The sequence below is a fragment of the Mastigoproctus giganteus genome, chromosome 10, assembly GCF_048544385.1.
Source record: "Mastigoproctus giganteus isolate SK-2022 chromosome 10, ASM4854438v1, whole genome shotgun sequence".
NCBI lineage: Eukaryota > Metazoa > Arthropoda > Arachnida > Uropygi > Thelyphonidae > Mastigoproctus > Mastigoproctus giganteus.
The window spans coordinates 205771301-205795575 of NC_143584.1; the positions used below are offsets into that span (position 1 = coordinate 205771301).

Genomic DNA, 24275 nt, shown 5'->3' on the forward strand with positions numbered 1-24275 from the left:
TGAAATGTTACAAGAATATGGGGTGCCGAATGTCATTGAAAATGCATTTCCTTCATTCCCATCTGGCTTTCTTTCCTCAAAACTTAGCAGATGTCAGTTATGAACAAGGAGAGCGCTTCCACCAGGACATATCTGAAACGGAAAAACGATACCAAGGTCGCTGGGACTCTGCCATGATGGGAGATTACTGTTGGTTCCTTAAACAGGAAAGCAATCTGGAGTATAAAAGGAAATCATTGAGTGGGAAACATGTCTAAGTAACATATATTGTGTGTAATAATTACAACCATGTAGGCTGATATTGTATAAAAACAAGGAATTTTAAAAAATGCGTGTATCTTTTGATGTAGATGTGATAAGTAAAAGATTGATATTTTCATAATCGGGACATTAATTTTCATAATTAGGACATTAGAGGTATGACGAAAAAATTTTTTTGTCAGGTAGTGATAATTTAACAGATTTCATACATTATAAATAACAAGGAAATTAGTAACGAATAGGCCTGGTGTACTGGGGTCCATGGTTGAAATAACAAATATACACTTATAACTGCCCTATAAACAAAAATAAAATTAATTAAAGGAGAAATAATGAATAATATATATATGCATGCATGTGCGCACACACACACACACACACACACACACACACACACACACACACACACACACACACACACACACACACACACACACACACACACAATGTTATACGTGTATATTTGTTATTTCAACAAGGAAATTAAATATTTAAAAGTTATACTGCAGTTTAATTTAATATCTGAATACTAACTTGTACAATCAGACTCAAATTGTGCACCAGGACTCCAGGTATGAGTGCCAGGTGGACACTGTTTGCACTCTTGCTGTCCAGACAAATCCTGGAAAGTATCATTAGGACATGCAGTACAAGTTTCTAAACCAGTAGAAGAAAATGTACCAGGACCACACTGCTCTATAAACAAAAATAAAATTAATTAAAGGAGAAATAATGAATAATATATATATATGCATGCATGTGCGCACACACACACACACACACACACACACACACACACACACACACACACACACACACACACACACACACACACACACACACACACACACACACAATGTTATATACTATGTCATATATGAACAAAGTGAATTTATATTAATACAATTATTATTAGCATTATTTTTTTTTTAGTTTTCCATGACAATTTGATTTGTCATACAGATGCTGTAATCTCTATTCTTGATAATCAGATAATTTACTGCATGGACTGTGAATGCAAAAATAAATCTTATTAAGGCATACTAGATAACTGATCTTGTGCACTTATAGTAATGCATTCATTTTGAATATGAAAATTGATAAATATATATAAAAAAAAAGGATTCAGATGACCATTGCCTCATAAGCAAAAAGCATAATTTTAGTCCATAGTAAATCGCCGAAATAGGTGAAATAGCGCTGTTTTTGTTACATCCATATTGTGAATGCCTTCACAACGAGTTGCCCTAATATTGCACTACCTAGAATAAGAATGCTTCGTTGGTGGGTGGGTAGAAGCCAACAAGCTTCAAAACAGAGCTCTCTGGGTGGTAGTACCTGCCAAGAATAAGTAACATTAGTCTTCTCTACTAGCAACACATTGCTTATTCGAGGTAGTGCAATATCAGGACAACTCGTTGTGAACACATGCTTGATGCAGTCGAGTGGTCAGGAGCACGAGTGCAGTAGCACACGCTCCTTGAGTGAACCAGGGTTCAAGCCCGTGACTGCTAAATACGATTAACATTTGTATTGATTGATTTATTGTAAACTTCACTGACCTGGTGGTCGTGCCGGAGTATAAACAAGATAATTTTTTTTTTAATATGAGATATAACAAAAACGATGCTATTTTCACCTACTTCGGTGATTTACTATGAACCTGAGTGATTTACTATGGTCCTTGAGGTTGTCACAGACATTCTCTCAGATATGCCAGACAAGCTGTACTTGCTATCTGGGAGTCTAAAACGCTGATGGAACTGATATTCGGGTGACACTCAAGTCAAGTGGACCCAATTTCGGTATGTGACAGCCAAATCCTCTGCTTGCACCTTCACGATGTTAGTAATCCTGGGTATAGCCTCCATGCACAAGTACATGGTGGGTGACTACCCAGATGTGAACCAATGTAAGCAGGGGTCGAGGTGTGGCGCCCACACCACATGGAGGAATGTCGCCCCTCTATGTTACCAGGCAGTACTAGGTGGTAGATGACTCTCATCAACCGGTGCAATACCACCACTTTGCTTATTGGAGGCTTGAAGTGGTGGAACCCATGTTTAGTCTCTAGAGCTAAGTTCTGGTCAACCCTTTCCTATCTCTTCCATCATGCAGTATGATTGATGACTTTTGAGGTTATGATGAATGTCGTGGCGAGATCCAATATTCCTTACATTTCGAGGGTACAGCTCTAAAACAGTGTTTGCATGCTGGCCGCTAGTTAGTACACCAGACCGAACCTATTGGTAACTCTCTAGGAGGCTTCCGGATCAGCTAGTGTATAATCTTGCTACCTCTACTCTGCCAGATAGGGACTGGAGGGAGTCCGAGTAGTGTGTATGCGGGGAGCATTGTCGAGGCCACGTTATGTCAAGGATCTGGGTATATTCTTACCGCGTGTATGCCATATCCAAAAATTTCATTACTTCATACAGCATGCCCAACACACTTTTTTCTTACTATTGAATACACCATGAATTGTCAAACTAATAGAGCAAGCTTATCTGCAAAAAGATCTAAACTTCCAAAGCACTTCCTAATTCATTTCACAAATATATGCGGTTTCAATTCTAATCTCAACAATGTCCAATTCCACTTGCAGTCTGCCAAACCCCATGTACTTTTTCTTACAGAATCTCAGTTATCGGTTGATTCAACTACTGCTCACCTCAGATGCCCAAATTATTCGCTGTATGATTCCTTTCGCCTCAAAGGTGGTACTTGTGCATATGTCCATTCTCATATTCCCTGTCAGAGACTTGGCAATTTGGAATCTATTCTCTTTGATCTTCTCTGGCTTAAAATCTCTCTACTTCATTGTGTCAAATTCATCTGTTGTCTCTACCGTTCTCCCAAATCCACTAATCACTTGGAGCTCTTTGACTTCCTCTCTTTGCAACTTGACTTTCTCCAGTCCAACTTTCCTAACAGTGAGGTAATTTTCCTTGGTGATTTTACGTTCACAACTCCAGCTGGCTTCCATTTTCTAGTCACACCGACCCAGCTGATCGAGATGCTGAAGCTTTTGCAATTACTAATGACCTTGCACAGATTGTTCATTTACCTACAAGAATACCAGACAATCCTAATCATACAGCCAATACGCTTGATCTTTTTCTCACAAACAACCCTTCTAAGTACACGGTCGATGTGAGAGGTCCTTTAGGCACTTCAGATCACAACTTGGTGATTGTCTCTTCTCCAATGGAACCTTTATCTCATGGCTATTCCCAAACTCGTGTTGTTTGGCATTACAAGAATGCAAAATGGGATGACCTGCAAGATTTCTTTTCGTCTTTTTCTTGGTCGGATTACTGTTTAAAAACTTCTGATGTCAACTTTGCTCAGATCGTGTCAGTGAAATTATTCTTGCAGGAATGGAATCCTTTATCCCACACTCCACTTTAAAATCTCGTCCTTTATCTAAACCTTGGTTTTCCAGTAAATATGCTAAGGCTGTTCAAGAGAAGAATGTTGCATATCATAATTGACTTGTTTCTAATTCTTCAGTTTCATTTTCTGTCTACATCAAAGCTCACAACAATTGTGAAGCAGTTATTAATCAGTCCAAACTAGAGTTTGAACAGGCTATGAGTAGAAAACTTGCTTCTTGCCCTAATGGTAGCCGAGTATTCTGGTCCCTTGCCAAAGCTATTGGCCGCAACTTTTGTCCATCTCTGCTCCCACCTCTGTCCAAACCAGATGGTTCTATTGTCACTTCAGCGAAGGATAAAGCTGACCTGCTAGCATCCCATTTTTCTTCCAACTCATATATTAATGATCTTGGTAAAACACCTCCCACCATTCCCAACACGCTCCATTCAATGCCTCCTGTTGTCTTCCGTCAAAAGGATGTCAGAAGGAATTTGACGAATCTTGATGCTAAGAAAGCTTCAGGTCACGATGGTATCTCTCCACTTGTTCTCAAAATCTGTGCTCCTGAACTTACTCCTATTCTTTGCCAAATTTTTTCACTTTCTTATTCCAAAGGTGTTTTTCCTTCTGCTTGGAAATTTGCTCAGATCCAGCCAGTCCCTAAAAAGGGTGACAAATCCCTCCCATCCAGTTATCGTCCCATTACAATTACTTCTACTCATTCTAAAGTAATGGAGAAATCTATTAACCACCAACCCTTAAAATACCTAGAAACCTTCCGACTGATCAACGATCGCCAGTATGGATTCTGTCAGTGTCCATCCACTGGTGATGTTCTGGCTTATGTTACCCATTTATGGACTAATTCAATGGAAAGGTTCGGTGAAACACAAATAGTTGCTCTTGACATCTCAAAGGCTTTTAATCGTGTTTGGGATAAAAGGCTTCTAAACAAGTTTCCATCTTATGGTTTGCCAACTGTTTTTAGTAATTGGTTATCCAGTTTTCTCTCTGATCGCTCACTGAGGGTGATGGTAGATGGCTCTCTGTCTTCTAACTTCTCCACTAATGCCGGTGTCCCCCAAGGTTCAGTTCTTTCTCCTACTCTTTTCCTCTTGTATATTAATGACCTTCTTCCATTGGCTGGAAATCCTATCCATAGTTTTGCCATTCCACTTTCTATTTTGTAAAACATTGCATTCCACTTTCTATTTTGTAAAACCTTGTCCTGCTCAATCAGCTTCGACTTCTCGAAAATCTGCTACCAATTCCTTAAATGCCCATCTTCAGGTAATTCTCCAGTGGGGCAAAGACAACTTAGTTTATTTCAACCCTTCTAAAACTCAGTCTTGTCTTATATCTCGCAAAAAGGATTCTTCTGCTCCTATGCTTATCTTTAGTGACACTCCGATTTCTAGGCAAAATGATATATCTCTTTTGGGGATTACCCTGACTTCTAATCTCTTTTGACACAAGCACATTACAAATATTGCTTCCTTTGCTTCTAAAAAACTTGGTTTCCTCTTTCGCTCTCATCTTTACTTTTCTTCGAAACAGCTGCTCACTCTGTATAAGTTGCAAATCTGCCCAGCCATGAAATATTGTTCCCACATCTGGGGTGGTGCCCCCAAAAACCTCTCTCAGGCTTCTTGATTCCATTCAGAAGAGGGCAGTTAGGTTAATTAATGATTCATCTCTAACAGAGTCTCTCCACTCGCTGTCTCATAGACATACTGTTTCTGCTGCATGCCTCTTCTACAGATACGTCCATGGGCACTGTTCTTCTGAATTGGCTTCTATAATTCCCACTCTCTCTTTCAAAACAGTCCGAACATGTGCCGCCACCAGCCAACATCCATTTACTGTCCAACTTCAAACTCACAGAACCAACTTTTCATCTTCCTCGTTTATTCATTCAACTGCCGTTTTCTGGAACAACCTTCCTTCATACATATTTCCTGAAAATTAGTCTACAGAAGTTGAAGTGCAATGTCAACAAATATCTTCTTTCATCTTCTCAATCTCCAACCCAAGTATGGTACTAAGTACTATAGGTTCTAATACCTCTCATGTTTGGGGTTTACATAAAAAAAAAAAAAAAAAAACTAAAATGATGCTTTGCACTAACTTGTTCAGCTAGTAAATTTTCTGTTGTCTGAGGCTTTCAGTCCTAAAGCTATTGCATAATTAAAGAAAATTAAACAAAGCCTTAGTCTGCTTCCTGGGTTTGCTTCCATTCATAACTGAAGGGAGATTGGATGTCATAGTGAAAATCCTGGGTTATTGATAGAGGTATTCTATTTGAATAACTCTAAGCACCCATGAATATCTAACTCATGGGTGCTGAGAACATATGTGTTTGGATGCTATGATCCTGAATAGTGGGGTTGTTTACTTATGGAGACAGCCCTCCTGGCTGCTATTCTTTGAGTCTAAGGCCTGTGGGTGCAGGGATTGAGCAGGGATTCAGCAAGGTTGCCCAGTTTTGAAAATGATTTTTAAGTCAACAATGGAAAAAATTTATAGATAAGCAATTTTTTTTTTTTTTTTTTTTTACAGGACATATTTTAGCATAATATCAAATTATGATAATTTAAAAGGACATAAGTGGCATGAGTGTGTTAGATTTAATCACAAAAAGTATTAAATAAAAAAAAGTTATATAAAACCACATTGATGCTTGGCTTTATGTATGTCTTGGAGTAGAGCAACCAGATCACCTAAACAGATATGTGACAGAGCTGCAGAAAGCATGGAAGTAGTGTAAGGGGGAGGGGCTCATTATGCAACTGCACATTCTAACATATCAGAGTGCATATTTATTTTTATTTTTTTTATTTGATTTTAATTAATTAAAAGAATGATTCCAAGCATTTAGTATTTTAGTATTGTCATTTTATGGATATAAATAATAAATAAATAAATTTTCTGTTTATACTCCAGGATGACCAAACGGTCAGAGGAGTTCACAAGATAGACAGAATACAAGAAACAGCACCGTATTTAGCAGTCACGAGCTTGAACCTCGGTCACTCAAGGCACGTGTACTTATGCACCTGCGTGCCTGACCACTCGGCTACAACAGCCTCTATGCTGAACATTTTTTATGAATTTTAATGGAGATGTCCACTTTTAGCTCTTTCTTGACAGACTGTTGGTAACCCTGGTGGGGTACATTAATGAAGAAGAGTAATTAATAGTTCTGGTGACTGCTGTGTGCTGTTGCTGTCTCTGGATTGTTGAGCTGTTTTAGGAAACTTCATGGATCAAGCTGCGATAAGCTGGAGGGGATGTGATGAGTTGCCCCTGCTATTGTTGATATTGGAATGTGGGATGTTTTGTATAGTCCAGACCTCCCTTTAAGTCTCTTCTTCCATCACAATGCTTTATGTTCAGGAGCTCAGACTGCTTTAGGTTGAACAGGTGACCTCCATGCAGAAGGGGTCATTGGCAGCTGAATCATAAAACCAGGTCCCAAATCTCTTTGAGAATCACTTACTGTTTAAAATTTGCTTCAATTTCCTATTATTATTAGGTGCATTAGCAAACAGTCCAACACCTCTGTGTTGGGCTGTTTGGAAATGGTTACCAGATGAAACAAAGTGGAGGTGTACTCCATTAGTAACAGGAAATTCAGGCATTAAGAAATTCAGAACATAGTTTACTAAATCAACTGCCAGTGCAGATTAGGGTGCCAAATCAGTGAGCATGAGAGTGACACCAGACTGGAAATGTGGGGAAGGGGATGAGTTTATTTACAAATATCAACAAAGGCTACATATTCAACCTAAAGCAACCCCATATCCTCTTCCTGTTATAGAGAATTATAACAGGAGGAGAGACTTTAAGGAAGACTGAACCATACAACACAGCCCATATCCCAATCTCAATAGAAGACTCTTCATCTCTTCCTCCACTCTCACTATGTTCAGAAATATCAGACACAGACTCAAGTATCCCACTATGGTCCAACAATCGAGTTCCGCAACAGTGCATAATCAACATTAGGCAGAGCATCAGTTGCTCTTTTATGATGATTTCATCTCCCCAATCAGGCTGAATACTATCTAAATTTTCAGACAGTTGGGAACAAAAAAGGGGCAAGTTCTGCAATAATATCTAGGCGATAAGGTCTGCAATAATATCTAGGCGTTCATAAAATTACGATACTAAGAAATTATCAGGTTTTAAAAGAATATATGGGTATGTTCTTTTAAATGCTTGTTGACATTCATCTTATATATGAGTATTCTCATTCTGACTCATTAGAAGCATTAGCACATATGCATAATGGGCCTATTGTCATCACCACTATGTCTGTCTGTCTGTCCATCCATCTGCATATAACAACTTGTGGGTGGATTTTCATGAAAATATATATTTGGGCCTTCTAGAAAGATCTGTCACATCATCCCAAATTTCATTAAAATTGGACCAATGGAAATCTGACAATTATTATTTCTTTGTCTGTGTGTCTTCGTGTAATATGTCAACTCCCAGTCAATGGATTTTCATGAAATTTTGTATTTGACCTGTTAGAAAGATTGTATAGCAGCCTCAAATTTCATTAAAATTTGCCCAACAGAAATTCAACAATTATTATTACTTTGTTTGTCTGTTGACATGTAATAACTAAACTCTCGGTGAATATATTTTAATGAAATCTTATATTTTGCTCTTTTAGAACGATTTGTCAAGCTTTCCCAAATTTCATTAAAATCACACCAATAGTAATTAATTTTTTTTTTCATACATATCACACTGGCTATCCACATCCTGCATATTGTAGCTGAAGCACTGGATATTATGTTTGGTTGCCATGCACTGGTTGTAGAAATGAATAGGCAATGTGGTAAATGCACAGAAATGACATTTTCTCAGATCATACATAAAAGTCATTGCTTTTGCTCATTTTTTTTGTTATATCATGAATTACTACTTGCTAATGTGCCTGAAATGTAATGCACTGCACATATTAACTAACTTTTTTTTAAAAAGAACTACAACTTTCTTCTAAACAGAAAATACACCTGAAAGGAGATCTGACTGAAGTGTTTAAGGCTTTGAATGGATTGATTAAGCTCAATGTTCAGGAAGGACAAAATGACAGATTTAGCACTAATTTCAGTTTTTAGCATTAGATTAAATATAGGCAAATAAGATGCTACTACAATGTGCCTTTAGGCAGACATATCATTAGTCAGCACCATATATAATATATATTTAATCTGCCTGTACTGAAACTGAACAATTCATCTGATCTTACATAATTTCCGATCCCACACCATAATATGCTTTAGTCTAAAATTACATATATAAAAAAAATCAACAAACTCACACTTACTTTGGCATTCTAAAGAAGAAATAGCACGTTCCCGTAAAGTAAATGAGTCTTCAGGGCAGTTTTCACAGAAGAATGATGCTTCACTTTCTTGATAAGTTCCAAATGGACAATTCATACAAGATGCTTTGGTCTGATCAAAAAATGTACCAGCAGGACAATTAACTTTAAAAAAAAAAAAGTTTAAAATGTTAGAAATGTTAAAAGTTTAAAATTGAAGATTTTAAAATGGTAGCAATAGTATTTTAAAATGGTAGCACAGTACTAATCATTGTCAAAACACTTTTAGATAATCAGTATGAATTTAGTCAAATATATCATAAACTTCCTCAAAATATATCAAAAAGTTCCTCATTCATTTCACAAATGTATTTAGTTGCACTTCAAATCTCAATGATATCCATATCCACCAACAAATCTACCAGACACCACTTACTTTTTCCTCAAAGAATCTCAATGATTAGTTGCCATAATCACCAGTCATCTCAGTGTTGCTCTAATTATTTTCTCTATGATTCATTTCCCTTCAAAGGTTCCTTGTTAGAGACTTCCATATCTAAGATCTCCTCTTAAAACAGGAGAACTGAAGTTAACTAAGTTTTCTTTGATGTACTGAAAATCAGTGCATCAAAGAAATCAGCATTTAAGAAATTGGTGGTGTATAATTGAGAATTTGAAGCTGTTTGTGCAGAGGGAGGTTTCTCAAACTAGAAGTTAAATATAATATGCCATCACCAGCTAAACTATGGATAGAATTTCCAGTCAGGAGGAAGAAAATTATTAATATAAAAGAAAATAGTGCGAGAAAGAACTGAACCATAAGGAACACCAGCATTAGCAAAGAAGCTAGAAGATGTAGAGCTGCCTACCATCACCCACAATTAGTGACCAAAAAGAAAACTGGATACCAAACTACAAAAAAAAAAAAAAGAACCATTCAGCAATCCATAATGGAGGCTGTTCAGTAAACCTTTATGGCAAAAATGATTAAAAGCCTTAGAAATGTCAGAAGAAACTACTTGTGTTTCACCAAACTTTTCCATTAAATTTTTCCAAAGATGAATAGCTGTTGTTTGTTGTTTTTTTGGTTTTTAGGAGCATTAGCAACTAAGGCCATATTGCTCCGGGATATGCGGTGGTCATTCCCTGACCTTTCCGCATCCTCCGTATTTGGTGGTGACGGGCTCGAACCCCGGTCTAATCAAGAAGCGTGTGTTACGCACTGCTGCTCCTTCCCACCTGGCTACGGAGGCGCCCAAAAGATGAGTAGCATATGCCAATCTATTACCAGTGGATTAACAGCATATTGATCAGATGTGGGCTTGGCAAACCTAGGGTCCTGAGCTGGATATCATCATTCTTCTCTTTCTTGGTGATTCCCTTCTACTTCCCCCCTCCCTCCCTTCCTATTTCTCAGGGTAACATGGGATTTTTTTTTTTTGGCTGGTGCAGCATAACCCCTCAGGCTTCCTTGCAATAATAATAATAATAATAATAAAGTTTTAAAGATAGTTTTAAGAGTTGGCAGTTGATGGATTTTCCATTAATTTAAAAAAAACAGAGGTAAGTGCAATGGGGGTTGATAATTGGAAGAAGAATTTTGTCACCCTTTTCAGGAACTGGCTGGATGTTAAACAGAAATAAGGGGAGAAATTCATTGTGTATGTGAACAAGAATCTGGTATAGGGTTTGTAATGTGATGCTCATTTATTAAATATTTATTATGATACTAAAGTGCTGAAATAGTTTATTTTTTGATGGATGTCATGCCAAGAAAACATCTCATTTAAAAAACATGACTATTCATCTGTAGAAATATCAAATTTTCCCTACCATGGAGTACTGTTCCCACTTCTGGGGTATAGCCCCAAACTTCTCTTAAGCTTCTTGTCTTTTGTAAGAATGACCCATCTCTTACAAAATCTCTCCACTCTATCTGTCTCATAGACATTCAGTTTCAGCAGAATTTTTTTTTTATATAGATACTTTCCGCAACCACTATTCTTCTGAATTGGCATCTGTAATTCCCCTACTTCTTCCAAACTAGTTTGAACATGTGTCAAAACCAGTGAGCATCCATTCTGTCCAGTGGGTGGTTGATTGTTGGAACTATCTGTTGTTGTGGAAGTGGATAATTTGAATTAATTTAAGGAAGAACTAGACAAATTATTGGGGAGGTGTATTTTTTTGTTTTTTGTGGTGATGCTTTATAAGCTTGCTTTCTTGCATCATGTGCCATTACTACTAATAACTCCAAACTCACAGAACAAACTTTTTCTCTCCTTCATTTATCCCTTCTACTTCTTTTCTCTAGAACAACTTTCGTTCACATGTATTTTATTTCCTGAAAATACAAATATACAGAAATTCAAGTAAATGTCAACAAGTGTCTTCTGTTTTCTCAGCCTTCAACCCACATACAGTACTCAAGTACAACAGGTTCTTAAACCTCTAATGTTTGAGGTTTTCATTAAAAAACCCACAAACTAACAAAGAGTGAAAACTTAATTATCCTTTATACTGAATGAGGTTCTAACAGTTTAATTTATCCTATATATGAATGAATTCCAGAAAGTTGTTTCATGTTCATGCATACTAGCCAAGTTATAATGCTCAATATGACAATATAATTTTATTAAATTCTATAAAATTATTAGTTTTTTGAGGACTGTGGTCATTGACCATAAATCACAGTGCATTGTTATCATTTTTATGCAATTAGGTTTTATGCAATGATGCTTCACTTTCTTGATAAGTTCCAAATGGGCAATTCATACAAGATGATTTGGTCTGATCAAAAAATGTACCAGCAGGAGAATTAACTTTAAAAAAAAAAAGTTGAAAATGTTAGAAATGTTAAAAGTTTAAAATTTAAGATTTTAAAATGGCAGCAATATTATCACTGTACTAATCATGTTAAAAATCTTATAAAGTTATCCCCACTTTCATAACCTAATTGGAGGTAACAGTTTACTTAAAAGAAGTTAGGGTAATAAGAAACAACATCAAGAGTATCGAAAGTGATCCTTTGCCACAGAAAACTCTATTGTATATCTAAAGCTATTGATCATGTCATGTAGGCCAATTTTAGTTTCCAGTGGTTTGCCACATAAGCTAGTTAAAATCAATCCATTCATCACTACAGGAAACTCTGCTGTAGATCACATCCACTTTGTCATCTAACACAGGCTGATGTTACCTCAGTAGCATTAGCATTAGTAGAACTCATTTAGTAGAACTCACTTCTACTCATAGTAGAAGGCATTTGATGCAAGAAAGCAAGCTTATGCAGCATCAGCCAAAAAAAAAAAAAATAATAAAATAAAATAAATAAATAAAGAAAAAAATAAAAAAATAAAATAAAATAACCACTTTCACTTCACCCCTCTGTTCGTTCGAAATACCTGTACAGCTGAGCCTTAAACTTATTTAGGCTATCAACTTCCACGACAAGGGATGGAAGTCTGTTCCACCAACCAACCACCCGCTGGCTAAAGGCAAATTTCCGCACGTCTATCCTACATCTGTCTTTACTCAATTTGAATTTATGCCCTCTCAGGTGATTATTCTGAGCAAGAGGGAGAATCCCATCAGCATTGAGCATACTCAAACCATTCAAGGCTTTGTACACCTCTATCAGATCACCTCACTGGTGCCTAGTCTCCAGACACTGTAATTTGCAAAACTTAAGCCTTTCTTCGTAAGAGCACCCCTTTGTTCCGATCACTACTCTTGTTGCCCTTCTCTGTACTTGTTCCAGCAGCTCTACATCTTTCTTGAAATGAGACCTCCAGGCCTGTATACAGTACTCTAGGTGTGGTCTGACCATTGCCTTATACAAGGGAATAATCACCTCCTTATCTCTGCTGGAAAAATTCCTATATATCATTGACAATACACCATGAGCTACTCTTGCAGCCCGTCTGCACTGCTCAGAGAACTTCATATCTGCCTGCACAACCACCCCCGGGTCCTTTTCATTCTCTACCACTGTCAGTGTAGTACCACAGAGTTGATACGTTGCTCTGGGGTTGCTGTTTCCCATATGTAGTACTTTACATTTGTCAATGTTAAACTTCATTTGCCACCTCTCAGCCCATCTGCTCAACCTTTCCAGATCCTGTTGCAGCAGCATAGTGTCAGTAGTGTCCTTGACAACCCTGCCAACCTTCGTATCGTCTGCAAACTTGGACATTAAGCTTGATATACCATCATCAATATAATTTATAAATACAGAAAACAATAATGGACCCAATACTGAACCCTGAGGGACTCCACTAATAACATTAGTCCACGATGAGCAATGTCCATTGATTACCACTCTCTGTCTTCTCCCCCTAAACCACCCCTTTATCCATAGCAGCAATTTGCCTCCAATGCCACACTGCTCCAATTTGTGCAGCAGTCTTCCATGTGCAACAGTATCAAAAGCCTTTCTAAGATCCAAGTATATAATATCAAAGTTATTCCCTGCATCCAGTTCTTTTGTGACTGCATCATAGTAGTAGTAGTAGTAGTAGTAGTGGCACATGATGCAAGAAAGCAAGTGTAGGAGCTTATGCAGCATCAGCCAAAAAAAAAAAAAAAAAAAATCACACCATTCCCTCCAAATGCCTGTCCAGTTCCTCCTTAAATTTATTTAACCTATCAACTTCTACAACGACAGATAGAAGTTTGTTCCAGCAATTAACCACCCGCTGGCTAAAGGCAAATTTCCGCACATCTATTCTACATCTGTCCTTTCTTAATTTGAACTTATGTCCCCGTAGGTTGGTAATCTGAACAAGTGGAAGGATCCCATCAGAATTCAGCGTGCTCAACCCATTCAAGGCCTTATAGACCTCAATCAGATCACCGCGCAGGTGCCTAGTCTCCAGCCACTGCAATTTGCAGAACTTAAGCCTCTCTTGGTAAGAGAATCCCTTCATTCCCCTCACCAATCGTGTTGCTCTTCTCTGTACACGCTCAAGCAAATCTACATCCTTCCTAAAATGAGGCCTCCAGACCTGTACGCAGTACTCAAGGCGTGGCCTGACCATTGCCTTATACAGAGGGACAATCACCTCCTTTTCCCTGCTAGCAAAATTCCTATATATCATTGACAAAACCCCATGACCCGCCCTAGCAGCCTGTCTGCACTGCTCAGAAAACTTCATATCTGACTGCACAATTACTCCCAGGTCTTTTTCATTTTCTACCACCTTAAGTGTAGTACCACACAGTTGGTACGTTTCTCTGGGGTTATTTCTACCCATATGCAGTACTTTGCATTTGTCAAGGTTGATTTTTTTTTTTTTTTTTTTTTTTTGATTTGGTAGTTGTTGGCGCATCGGCTTCTGTGGCCATATTGCACCTCCCAAGGTTTTTGTAGTACTTTGATCCAAGCCCGAGGCGGGAATCGAACCCGCGACCTTTTGGGTTGCCGGGCAGGTACTTTACCCACTCGGCTAGCCCGGTCGGCCATCAAGGTTGAACTTCAGTTGCCACTTCTTAGCCCATCTGCCCAAATTATCTAGATCCTGTTGCAGTAGCACACTGCCATTACTGTCATTAACAACCCTGCCAACCTTTGTGTCATCTGCAAACTTCGACATTAAGCCTGATATACCTTCATCAATATCATTGATAAATACACAAAACAACAGTGGACCCAACACCGAACCCTGTGGGACTCCACTAATAACATTAGTCCACGAAGAGCAGCACCCATTGATTACCACCCTCTGTCTTCTCCCACTTAACCATCCTTTTATCCATTGTAGCAACTTACCCTTAATACCATTCTGCTCCAATTTGTACAGTAGTCTTCCATGCGCAACAGTGTCAAAAGCTTTCCTGAAATCCAAGTATATGATATCAAAATTATATTTTGCATCCAGTTCCTTTGTGACCACATCATAATAACCAATCAAATTTGTCAGACAAGACTTTCCCTTAACAAACCCATGCTGTGTTTGAGTTATCGCTGCAGTCTTGTCTAGATGATCCTGCAATGCATCTTTAACCAGCGACTCCATTATTTTACCCGGAACAGAAGTTAAACTAACTGGTCTGTAATTACTCGTGTCACCCTTCGATCCACCTTCGTGAATTGGGGACACATTTGCACATCTCCAGTCCGTGGGAACCTCCTCTGAGTCCAAGGATGCTCTCATAATTATGGCTAAGGGTTTGCTTAGTTGCTTTGCCGCCTCCTTTAAAATAACTGGATAGATCCCATCCACCCCAGGTGCCTTTCTTATGTTTAACTTCAACAATTTCTCCTCCACTTTGCTCTCAGTTATTACAAAATCATTAAGCACACTGCTACAATTTGATAACCTTCTTCCATTTTCAAATTGTAATAATTCCTCACGTGTGAATGTAGATGCAAAATACTCATTCAGTTTGTTTGCTATCTGAGCAGGATCATCAACAGTCGAACCATCGATGTCAAGTGGTCCAATCATATTCATCCCCTTCCTTTTAGAGTTTATATAAGTAAAGAAATCCTTGCTGTTTTTCTTAGCATCTTTTGCCAAAGATTTCTCGTAATCCGCCTTCGCCTGCCGAACCTCCTTTGTGACCTGATTACAGACTAGCTTATATCTGCCACAGGCTTCTGCGTCACCTGATAATTTATATGCATCCCATGCATTTTTCTTCTCTGTCACGAGTCTCATTAGTTCATTTGATAACCATTTAGGCCTAAACCTTGAACGATATTTCTTAATCGGTATATAAAGTCTAGTAGCTTCCACGATTAATTCTTTGAATGCTTCCCACTTAGAATTTACTGTTTGTAACATCGTCAGTTGATCCCACTGTACAGAATTTAAAAACTGTCTGAGACCACTGTACTCCCCTTTACGGAAGCAAAAACCCTTTCCTTTACCCCTGACGGTAGTTACCTCTTTGAGTAAATCCCACTTCAGCACACTGTGATCACTGCCACCTAGTGGTTCCTTTATCTGCAAATTCTTAATACACGAATGATCACTGCTGATAACCAGATCAAGAGTGTTACTTTCTCTGGTTGCCTCTCGAACATGCTGCTGCAGAAAACAATCATCCAATAACTCCACAAAAGTCTGACTAGTGTGTGAGTGACCAACCCACAAGTTCCAGTCAATATCTGGGAAGTTAAAATCCCCCATTATAAGACATTCTGATTTACTGGCCCACTCTATTTCTCTGTACAATTGTTCATTGTACTCATTCAAGTCATTAGGCCTATAACACACTCCTACTCTTATTTTTCCTTTCGCAGTGCTTATCTCACACCAAACTGACTCAACAGAGCACTGTTCATCTATATTAACTGGGTGCACTTCCTTTGATTTTATGTTTTTCTTAATTAACAGCATAACACCCCCTCCCTTTCTGTCCTGTCTATCCTTTCTGTACACATTGTACTCCCCAAATTCCAGTTCTGCATTCCTTATATCTTTGTGACACCACGTCTCTGCTATCCCAACAATATCCGCCTTTGATGTCTTGACCAACACTTCAAATTCATCAAATTTATTTACTATACTTCTAGCATTGGTATACATGCAAGCATACATGCTCCTATGCCTATTCCCTGTTACCCTAACACATCCCATATACCCAACTATTCCATGATGACTGCCATCCGTCCCTGAAACCCCCAACACCCCTTGCTCCAGGTCGCTTCTTATTCTAATAGAAGTTGTGCAAGAATCACCTTCACCTCTGCCTGCGGTTACTGTTAAACTATTAGTCTTTGTATCCTCCCAAACTAGCAATTTTCCGACCCACCTAACACTGCCTCGATAGCATCAGCAAATATTCTTGCACCCTTTCTATTTAAGTGTATCCCATCCCTGTAGAAGCAATCTCTCCTGTTAACAAGTACAGTCCAGGCTGAAAAAAATTCTACCCCTTCAGCCTTGCACAATCTTTCCAGGGCCGAATTGATCGACAAGGCTCTCATCATGTACTCCCTCCTATCGTGTCTGGGCAGAATTGCAGACACTTTCAAATTCAACCCTATTTCACGGCTTTTTTTCAACAGTGACCTGTACTTGTTGAGTAATTCCGCCGGTCTCCTACTCTTAATATCATTAGTACCAACGTGTACAACTATATCACCTTTTGTGCCCTTGAAAGATGATATCCGCTCTACAACGTCATCAACCTTTGCCCCTGGCAGACATACCCTGGTCCTGTTCCACCTATCCTTTTTACAAAATATATTCCCCGTCTCCCTGACAATAGAGTCACCAACAATAACTAGTTCCTTTGGGACCAGCGCATTCTGCTTTGGAGATTGCCGCCGTGTTGCCCGATGCCCAGGAGTGAGCTCTGGTGTTGAGGTGGGCAGCTGAGAGCCTGATGGGCCCCCTCAATTTAGATCTTTCGAGGGCATCCACCCTGTCCCTCAAACTCCCATATAGGCCCATAACAACGCTGAGTTGTCGCCTGATTTCCTTACACTCCTTACATCGCGCACACACAAAGACATCCCCCATGGCAATATCATGTTCCGTTCCAGAGAGTTCGGCAAACATTTCACAAGTTGCACATTTTTTTAGGCTGTGATGCGTTGGAGAATTGCCCCCCTCAGTTCTCCCCCGATTCACAGCACTCCTGCCACTTTGTGCCCGTTGCTTTGCTGCTCTAGTCTGGGGCATGGTAGTTTAAATTAATAAAATCAATAAATTAAATATCAATAGTATTTGAATAGAAACTATTAAATAGAAACAGTGAAGCGTATTACTATATAATTATGCGTTAGAGCTACCTAGCTACCTCAATTAAAAAATTTGAATTCCCTACCACTATATCCAAAAACAATGGCTACAAAATGGAACAAAATAACGGTTTTACCTATCGTAAGTAAAATCCACAAAAACTCTTTATCTAAATTAAAAATAAAAAATAACCAGCGTAACTATAACTATATGACTACATATTAAGTACAATATAAAATAACAATCATGTAAATAAAAGGCAAACACTTATCGTTTTTGCGGAGCCTGTAACTGTCAGCTGTAACTTTTAAAGAGATTCAGCGCCCTCTCCAATCAAGTATCCAATCAAGTTGGTCAGGCAAGACTTCCCCTTAACAAAACCATGCTGTGTCCGAGCTATAACTGAAGTCTTGACTAAATGATCCTGCAGTGCTTCTTTAACCAGTGCCTCCATTAATTTTCCTGGAACAGAAGTTAAGCTCACAGGTCTATAATTACTTGTGTCAGCCTTTGATCCTCCTTTGTGAATTGGGGTCACATTTGCACATCTCCAGTCCATGGGTACCTCCCCTGAGTCCAAGGAAGCTCTCATAATTATGGCTAAGTGTTTGCTTACTTCCTTTGCTGCCTCCTTTAATATAACTGGATAGATCCCATCCACCCTAGGTGCCTTTCTTGTGTTTATCTTCAACAATTTCTACTCCACTTTACTCTCAGAGATTACAAGATTCTCTAGCTTACTGCCAGAGTTGAATACACCTCTGGCATTCCCTTCGCTCAATAACTCCTCATGTGTGAATGTCGATGCAAAATATTCATTTAGTTTCTTAGCTACCTGGGCAGGATCATCAACAGTTGACCCATTGATATCAAGTGGACCAATCTGATTCATCCCCTTCCTTCTAGAGTTTACATAAGTAAAGAACTCTTTGCTGTTTTTCTTTGCATCCCTTGCCAAAGATTTCTCGTAATCTGCCTTTGCCAGTCTAACCTCCTTTGTAACTTGGTTACAGATCAACTTGTATCTATCATAGGCTTCTGTGTCACGTGTTAATTTATATGTATCCCATGCATTTTTCTTCCCTGCCATATGTCTCATTAGTTTATCTGACATCCATTTAGGCCTAAACCTTGAACAATATTTCTTAGTTGGTAAGCCTAGTAGCTTCCAAGATAAGTTCTTTGAATGCTTCCCATTTTGAATTTGCTGTTGGTAACATCTCCAGTTGGCCCCACTGTATAGAATTTAAATACTGTCTCAGACCATTGTAGTCACCTTTACAAAAGCAATAACCCTTCTCTTTACCCCTGATGGTAGTTACCTCTTTGAATAAATCCCACTTCAGCACACTGTGATCACTGCCACCTAGTGGTTCCTTTATCTGCAGATTCTTAATGCATGAAGAATCACTACTGATAATCAAATCAAGAGTATTACTCCCTCTAGTTGCCTCCCGAACATGCTGATGTAAAAAACAATCATCCAATAAATCCACAAAAGCCTTACTAGTGTGTGAGTGACCAACCCACAAATTCCAGTCAATATCTGGGAAATTAAAATCCCCCATTATAAGACTCTCTGATGTACTGGCCCACTCTATTTCCCTGTACAGTTTCTTATTATACTCATCAGAGTATTAGGCCTATAGCACACTCCTACTCTCAATTTTGATCTCCCAATGCTTATGTCACACCAAACTGACTCAACACTGCACTGTCCAGCGATGTCGACTGGCTTCACTTCCTTGGATTTTGTGTTTCTTAACTAATAGCATAACCTCTCCTCCCTTCCTATCCTGTCTATCCTTTCTGTAGACATTGTACTCCCCAAATTCCAGTTCTGCATTCCTTATATCTGTGTGACACCATGTCTCTGATATCCCAACAATATCCGCCTTTGATGCTTTGAGCAATACCTCAAATTCATCAAATTTATTTACCAAACTCCTAGCATTGGTGTACATGCAAGTATACATGCACCTGTTTCTATTCTTAGCTACTCTAACACAACCCATGTGTTTACTTGTACCTCAATGACTCCCAGCAGTCTCTGAAATATCCTGCATCTTGTTTTCCAGGCTTCTGCTCATTCCAATAGAAGCTGTGCAAGAATCACTTTCACCTCTGCCAGTAGCTACTGTTAATCTATTAGTCTTTGTATCCCCCCAAGCCAGCAGTTTTCCGACCCACCTAACACTGCCTCGATAGCATCAGCAAATATTCTTGCACCCTTTCTATTTAAGTGTATCCCATTCCTGTAGAAGCAGTCTCTCCTGTTAACAAGTACAGTCGAGGCTGAAAAAAATTCTACCCCTTCAGCCTTGCACAATCTTTCCAGGGCCGAATTGATCGACAAGGCTCTCATCATATACTCCCTCCTATCGTGTCTGGGCAGAATTGCAGACACTTTCAAATTCAACCCTAATTCACGGCTTTTTTTCAACAGTGACCTGTACTTGTTAAGTAATTCTGCCGGTCTCCTACTCTTGATATCATGTACAACTATATCACCTTTTGTGCCCTTAAAAGGGCACAAATATCACCTTTTGTGCCCTTTTTATTTCTTGATGTATATAAGCTGTATGTTAAAATAAGCTGATGCTATGTTATTTATGATGTATAATTGTACATATCTGCTAGAGAGACAGTATCCATATTTTGGGATATTACTTGGTGTTTAATACTTTTAATCTATATCCAAAAAAGGTGACATTCCACTCTTTGGGACTGTCACTTACTCATTAACCTTTGTCACTCAAAGAAAACTACCCTTGCCAATTACAACTATATATTCTAGTCACAGAGTGCTTGCATAAACTGATGAACAGTTTTACATCATTTCAGACCAACTGAAAAAAATGTACGTTTTATTGTGTGGAATTAAATCTATTTTTTTGTTTGCATAAAGGGAAATATTACATGTAAACATAGACTAAAATAAATAGAGCTTAACAGAAAAATACCATAAATACACCAATTTACAGGACATTAGAATTTTCCAATTTGAATGTAGAATGTAGAATATGATAAAATTTATAACTTTCATCTTTTAACTTGGATCTTAAAAGTAGTACTGAAAACAAAAGGAAAGCTTGTCAATCATCGTCAAATACATTTTTTGAAAAAAAAAATGTATTTGATTATGATTTTTTCATCAAATACATTTGTAATCGTAATATATTTTTCCAGCTGTACTCACATGCTGGGCATTTTGTTATCACATTTTCAACCTTTTAGAAAGGTTTTAACCTTCTAAAGTAATGCCAAACTGGTCGCTGGTTTGCATAAGTGGTCTGTGACCAGCTGCCATAGAGTTGTAGTGGCCAACTACATAAATGTAACTGGAAAAAGTAGTTTGCACTAAGTTATGAAGTTTACTGAATAAGCTGTGTTAAAACAAAAGAATGTCACTTTTTTGCAAGGATTGCAAGAATTAAATGGCAAAAATATCCCAAAATAGAGATACTCTCTCTCCCTGTTTAGCAAGTATGTATATAATATAACTCTTGTTTTAACATACAGCTCGAACTGTATATCTATTATGGCAGCAGAAAAATTCTCAGTGATATTTGTTATTACACACGAGAAATTGAGAAAGATTTTGCATACCTCACTATGAATTCCTTAAGAATAGTTAATTTTTTTTTCAATGCAAACTTTTTTCCAATTATAATGCCTTTGCAATCCTCCAGTGCAAAAGCATTTTTTCACTGAAGCACATTTGTTGTTATTCCTCCTGATATTGCGTGCACACATGCAATGACTTATAGGAAGATGTAACAAGTACATTGTATTTTGTATTTTTAGCAATAAGTGTATTTTGGTTTCAGTGGTGTGAATGAAATGGATTACATAGATAGTGCAAGTTAAAGGTATGTCAATTCCCTGTGTGATTCTGCATGCAATTCTCAAAGAAGTGGATAGAAATGTAAAATTTGAAAAGTGAGATATACCGCATAATGATACTACACTCTGCAGCAACAAATTTTCATTATAGTTATATTAAAATTAATTATAACAATATTTGGCTGTAGCTGGTTTAGGCAGTCTTTCACAAGCTATTCACAAGTTGTGGGACCAAATTCAGACTTTGAATTTCATTGTATACTTATTTTAAATTATCCACAATAAAATGCATATAAAATTCTATATCATTAGTTGAGAACAATATAACTTTGAAATACATTGCATTTTGAATAATCCACTACTGAATTAACAAGGATGTACAGTAAGTAAATGACTTTCATTTATGACTAAAAAACATTTACTGTATTCCGGACATTTTATGTACTCAGTATTATCAAAAATTTCATTTAAAAATTATAAAAAGGTCATAGTATCAGAGTAAATATTTCTTACGGCAACTGGAATTATAAGAAACCTGTCCAGGTTCACAAAGAGGAGCTACATGATATGTTATGTTGGATACAACTGGAAATGATGAAGGGAGAACTGTTTTGATGACATCAGTAAAGTTATCTTTTATTTCATCAATTACAAGAACAGCAGAATCCTTAACTATTTGTGCAGAGAGATCAGCATCAGTGGTCGCATTACAGTCCTACAAAATTAATAATTGAAAATTACTTAAGATAAAAATACAATATTCCCAATAATCAAATGTATTTCTACTGAATTTCAACATAGTTAAAAATTTTACAGGTTACGTTTATGGATATCAACTATTCTTAGACATCTCATTTCATAAAATGTGTACTTGTTCAAGTAAATATTCTACTGCAAGTTGAAGAATCCACTACTGAATTAACAAGGATGTACAGTAAGTAAATGACTACATGATTCATTTATGACTTAAAAACATTTTATATATTCCAGACATTTTTTTATGTACTCAGTATTATGAAAAATCAGTATTATCCTTGTTGATGTGACAGAGCCCACTGTCAAAGATAAATAGAGTTATTTATTTGTTTCGAAGGGATTTCTAGTCAGGATTCTTGGATTTGACTTGCTAATAGCACCTGGATTTGAGACTGACTCCAGATACTGAGGAGGGAAAAAAAATATATATATATATATATTTTTATTTATTTATTTTTTTTTTTTTATGTAAACCCCAAACATGAGAGGTATTAGAACATATAGTACTTGGTACCGTGCTTGGGTTGGAGGTTGAGAAGATGAAAGAAGAGAAGATATTTGTTTACATTGGATTTCAACTTCTGTAGACTGTAATTTTCAGGAAATATGTATGAAGGAAGGTTGTTCCAGAAAACAGCAGTTGAATGAATAAACGAGGAAGATGAAAAGTTGGTTCTATGAGTTTGAAGTTGGACAGTAAATGGATGTTGGCTGGTGGCGGCATGTGTTCGGACTGTTTTGAAAGAGAGAGCGGGAATTATAGAAGCCAATTCAGAAGAACAGTGCCCATGGAAGTATCTACAGAAGAGGCATGCAGCAGAAATAGTATGTCTATGAGACAGCGAGTGGAGAGACTCTGTTAGAAATGAATCATTAATTAACCTAATTGCCCTCTTCTGAATGGAATCAAGAAGCCTGAGAGAGGTTTTGGGGGCACCACCAAAAATGTGGGAACAATATTCCATGGCAGGGCGGATTTACAATTTATACAGAGTGAGCAGCTGTTTGGAAGAAAAGTAACGACGAAAGCAAAAGAAAAAACCAAGTTTTTTATTTTTAGATGCAGAGGAAGCAATATTTGTAATGTGCTTGTGCCAAGAGAGATTAGAAGTCGGGGTAATCCCCAAAAGAGATATATCATTTTGCCTAGAAATTAGAGTGTCACTAAAGATAAGCATAGGAGCAGAAGAATCCTTTTTGCGAGATATAAGACAAGACTGAGTTTTAGAAGGGTTGAAATCATCTAAGTTGTCTTTGCCCCACTGGAGAATTACCTGAAGATCGGCATTTAAGGAATTGGTAGCAGATTTTCAAGAAGTTGAAGCTGATTGAACAGGGCAAGGTTTCTCAAAATGGAAAGTGGAATGCAATGTCCTATCATCGGCAAACCTATGAATAAGATTTCCAGTCAATGGAAGAAGGTTATTAATATACAAGAGGAAAAGAGTGTGGGAAAGAACTGAACCTTGGGTGACACCGGCATTAGTGGAGAAGTTAGAAGACAGAGAGCCATCTACCATCACCCTCAGTGAGCGATCAGAGAGAAAACTGGATAACCAATTACTAAAAACAGTCGGCAAACCATAAGATGGAATCTTATTTAGAAGACCTTTATGCCAAACACGATCGAAAGCCTTTGAGATGTCAAGAGCAACTACTTGTGTTTCACCAAACCTTTCCATTGAATTAGTCCATAAATGGGTAACATAAGCCAGAACATCACCAGTGGATGGACACTGACAGAATCCATACTCGCGATTGTTGATCAGTCTGAAGGTTTCTAGGAATTTAAAGGTTGGTGGTTAATAGATTTCTCCATTACTTTAGAAAGAGTAGAAGTAATTGCAATGGGACGATAACTGGATGGGAGGGATTTGTCACCCTTTTTAGGGACTGGCTGGATGTGAGAAAATTTCCAAGCAGAAAGAAAAACACCTTTGGAATAAGAAAGTGAAAAAATTTGGCAAAGAATAGGAGTAAGTTCAGGAGCACAGATT

At 37.8% G+C, this 24275-nt stretch overlaps 1 protein-coding gene across 2 annotated transcripts in view; it reads right to left on the bottom strand.

The window, feature by feature from the left end:
• Positions 1-24275, bottom strand: part of LOC150079806 (sushi, von Willebrand factor type A, EGF and pentraxin domain-containing protein 1-like) — a 216402-nt gene that overhangs the window by 85468 nt on the left and 106659 nt on the right. For both annotated transcript variants that reach the window (XM_090383990.1, XM_090383991.1), the window contains exons 15-17: positions 22036-22237; positions 8984-9145; positions 796-957 (exon numbers count right to left, since the gene is read on the bottom strand). In XM_090383990.1, the coding sequence (XP_090240116.1) occupies positions 796-957; positions 8984-9145; positions 22036-22237 (526 nt within the window). The remainder of the gene's footprint in view (positions 1-795; positions 958-8983; positions 9146-22035; positions 22238-24275) is intronic.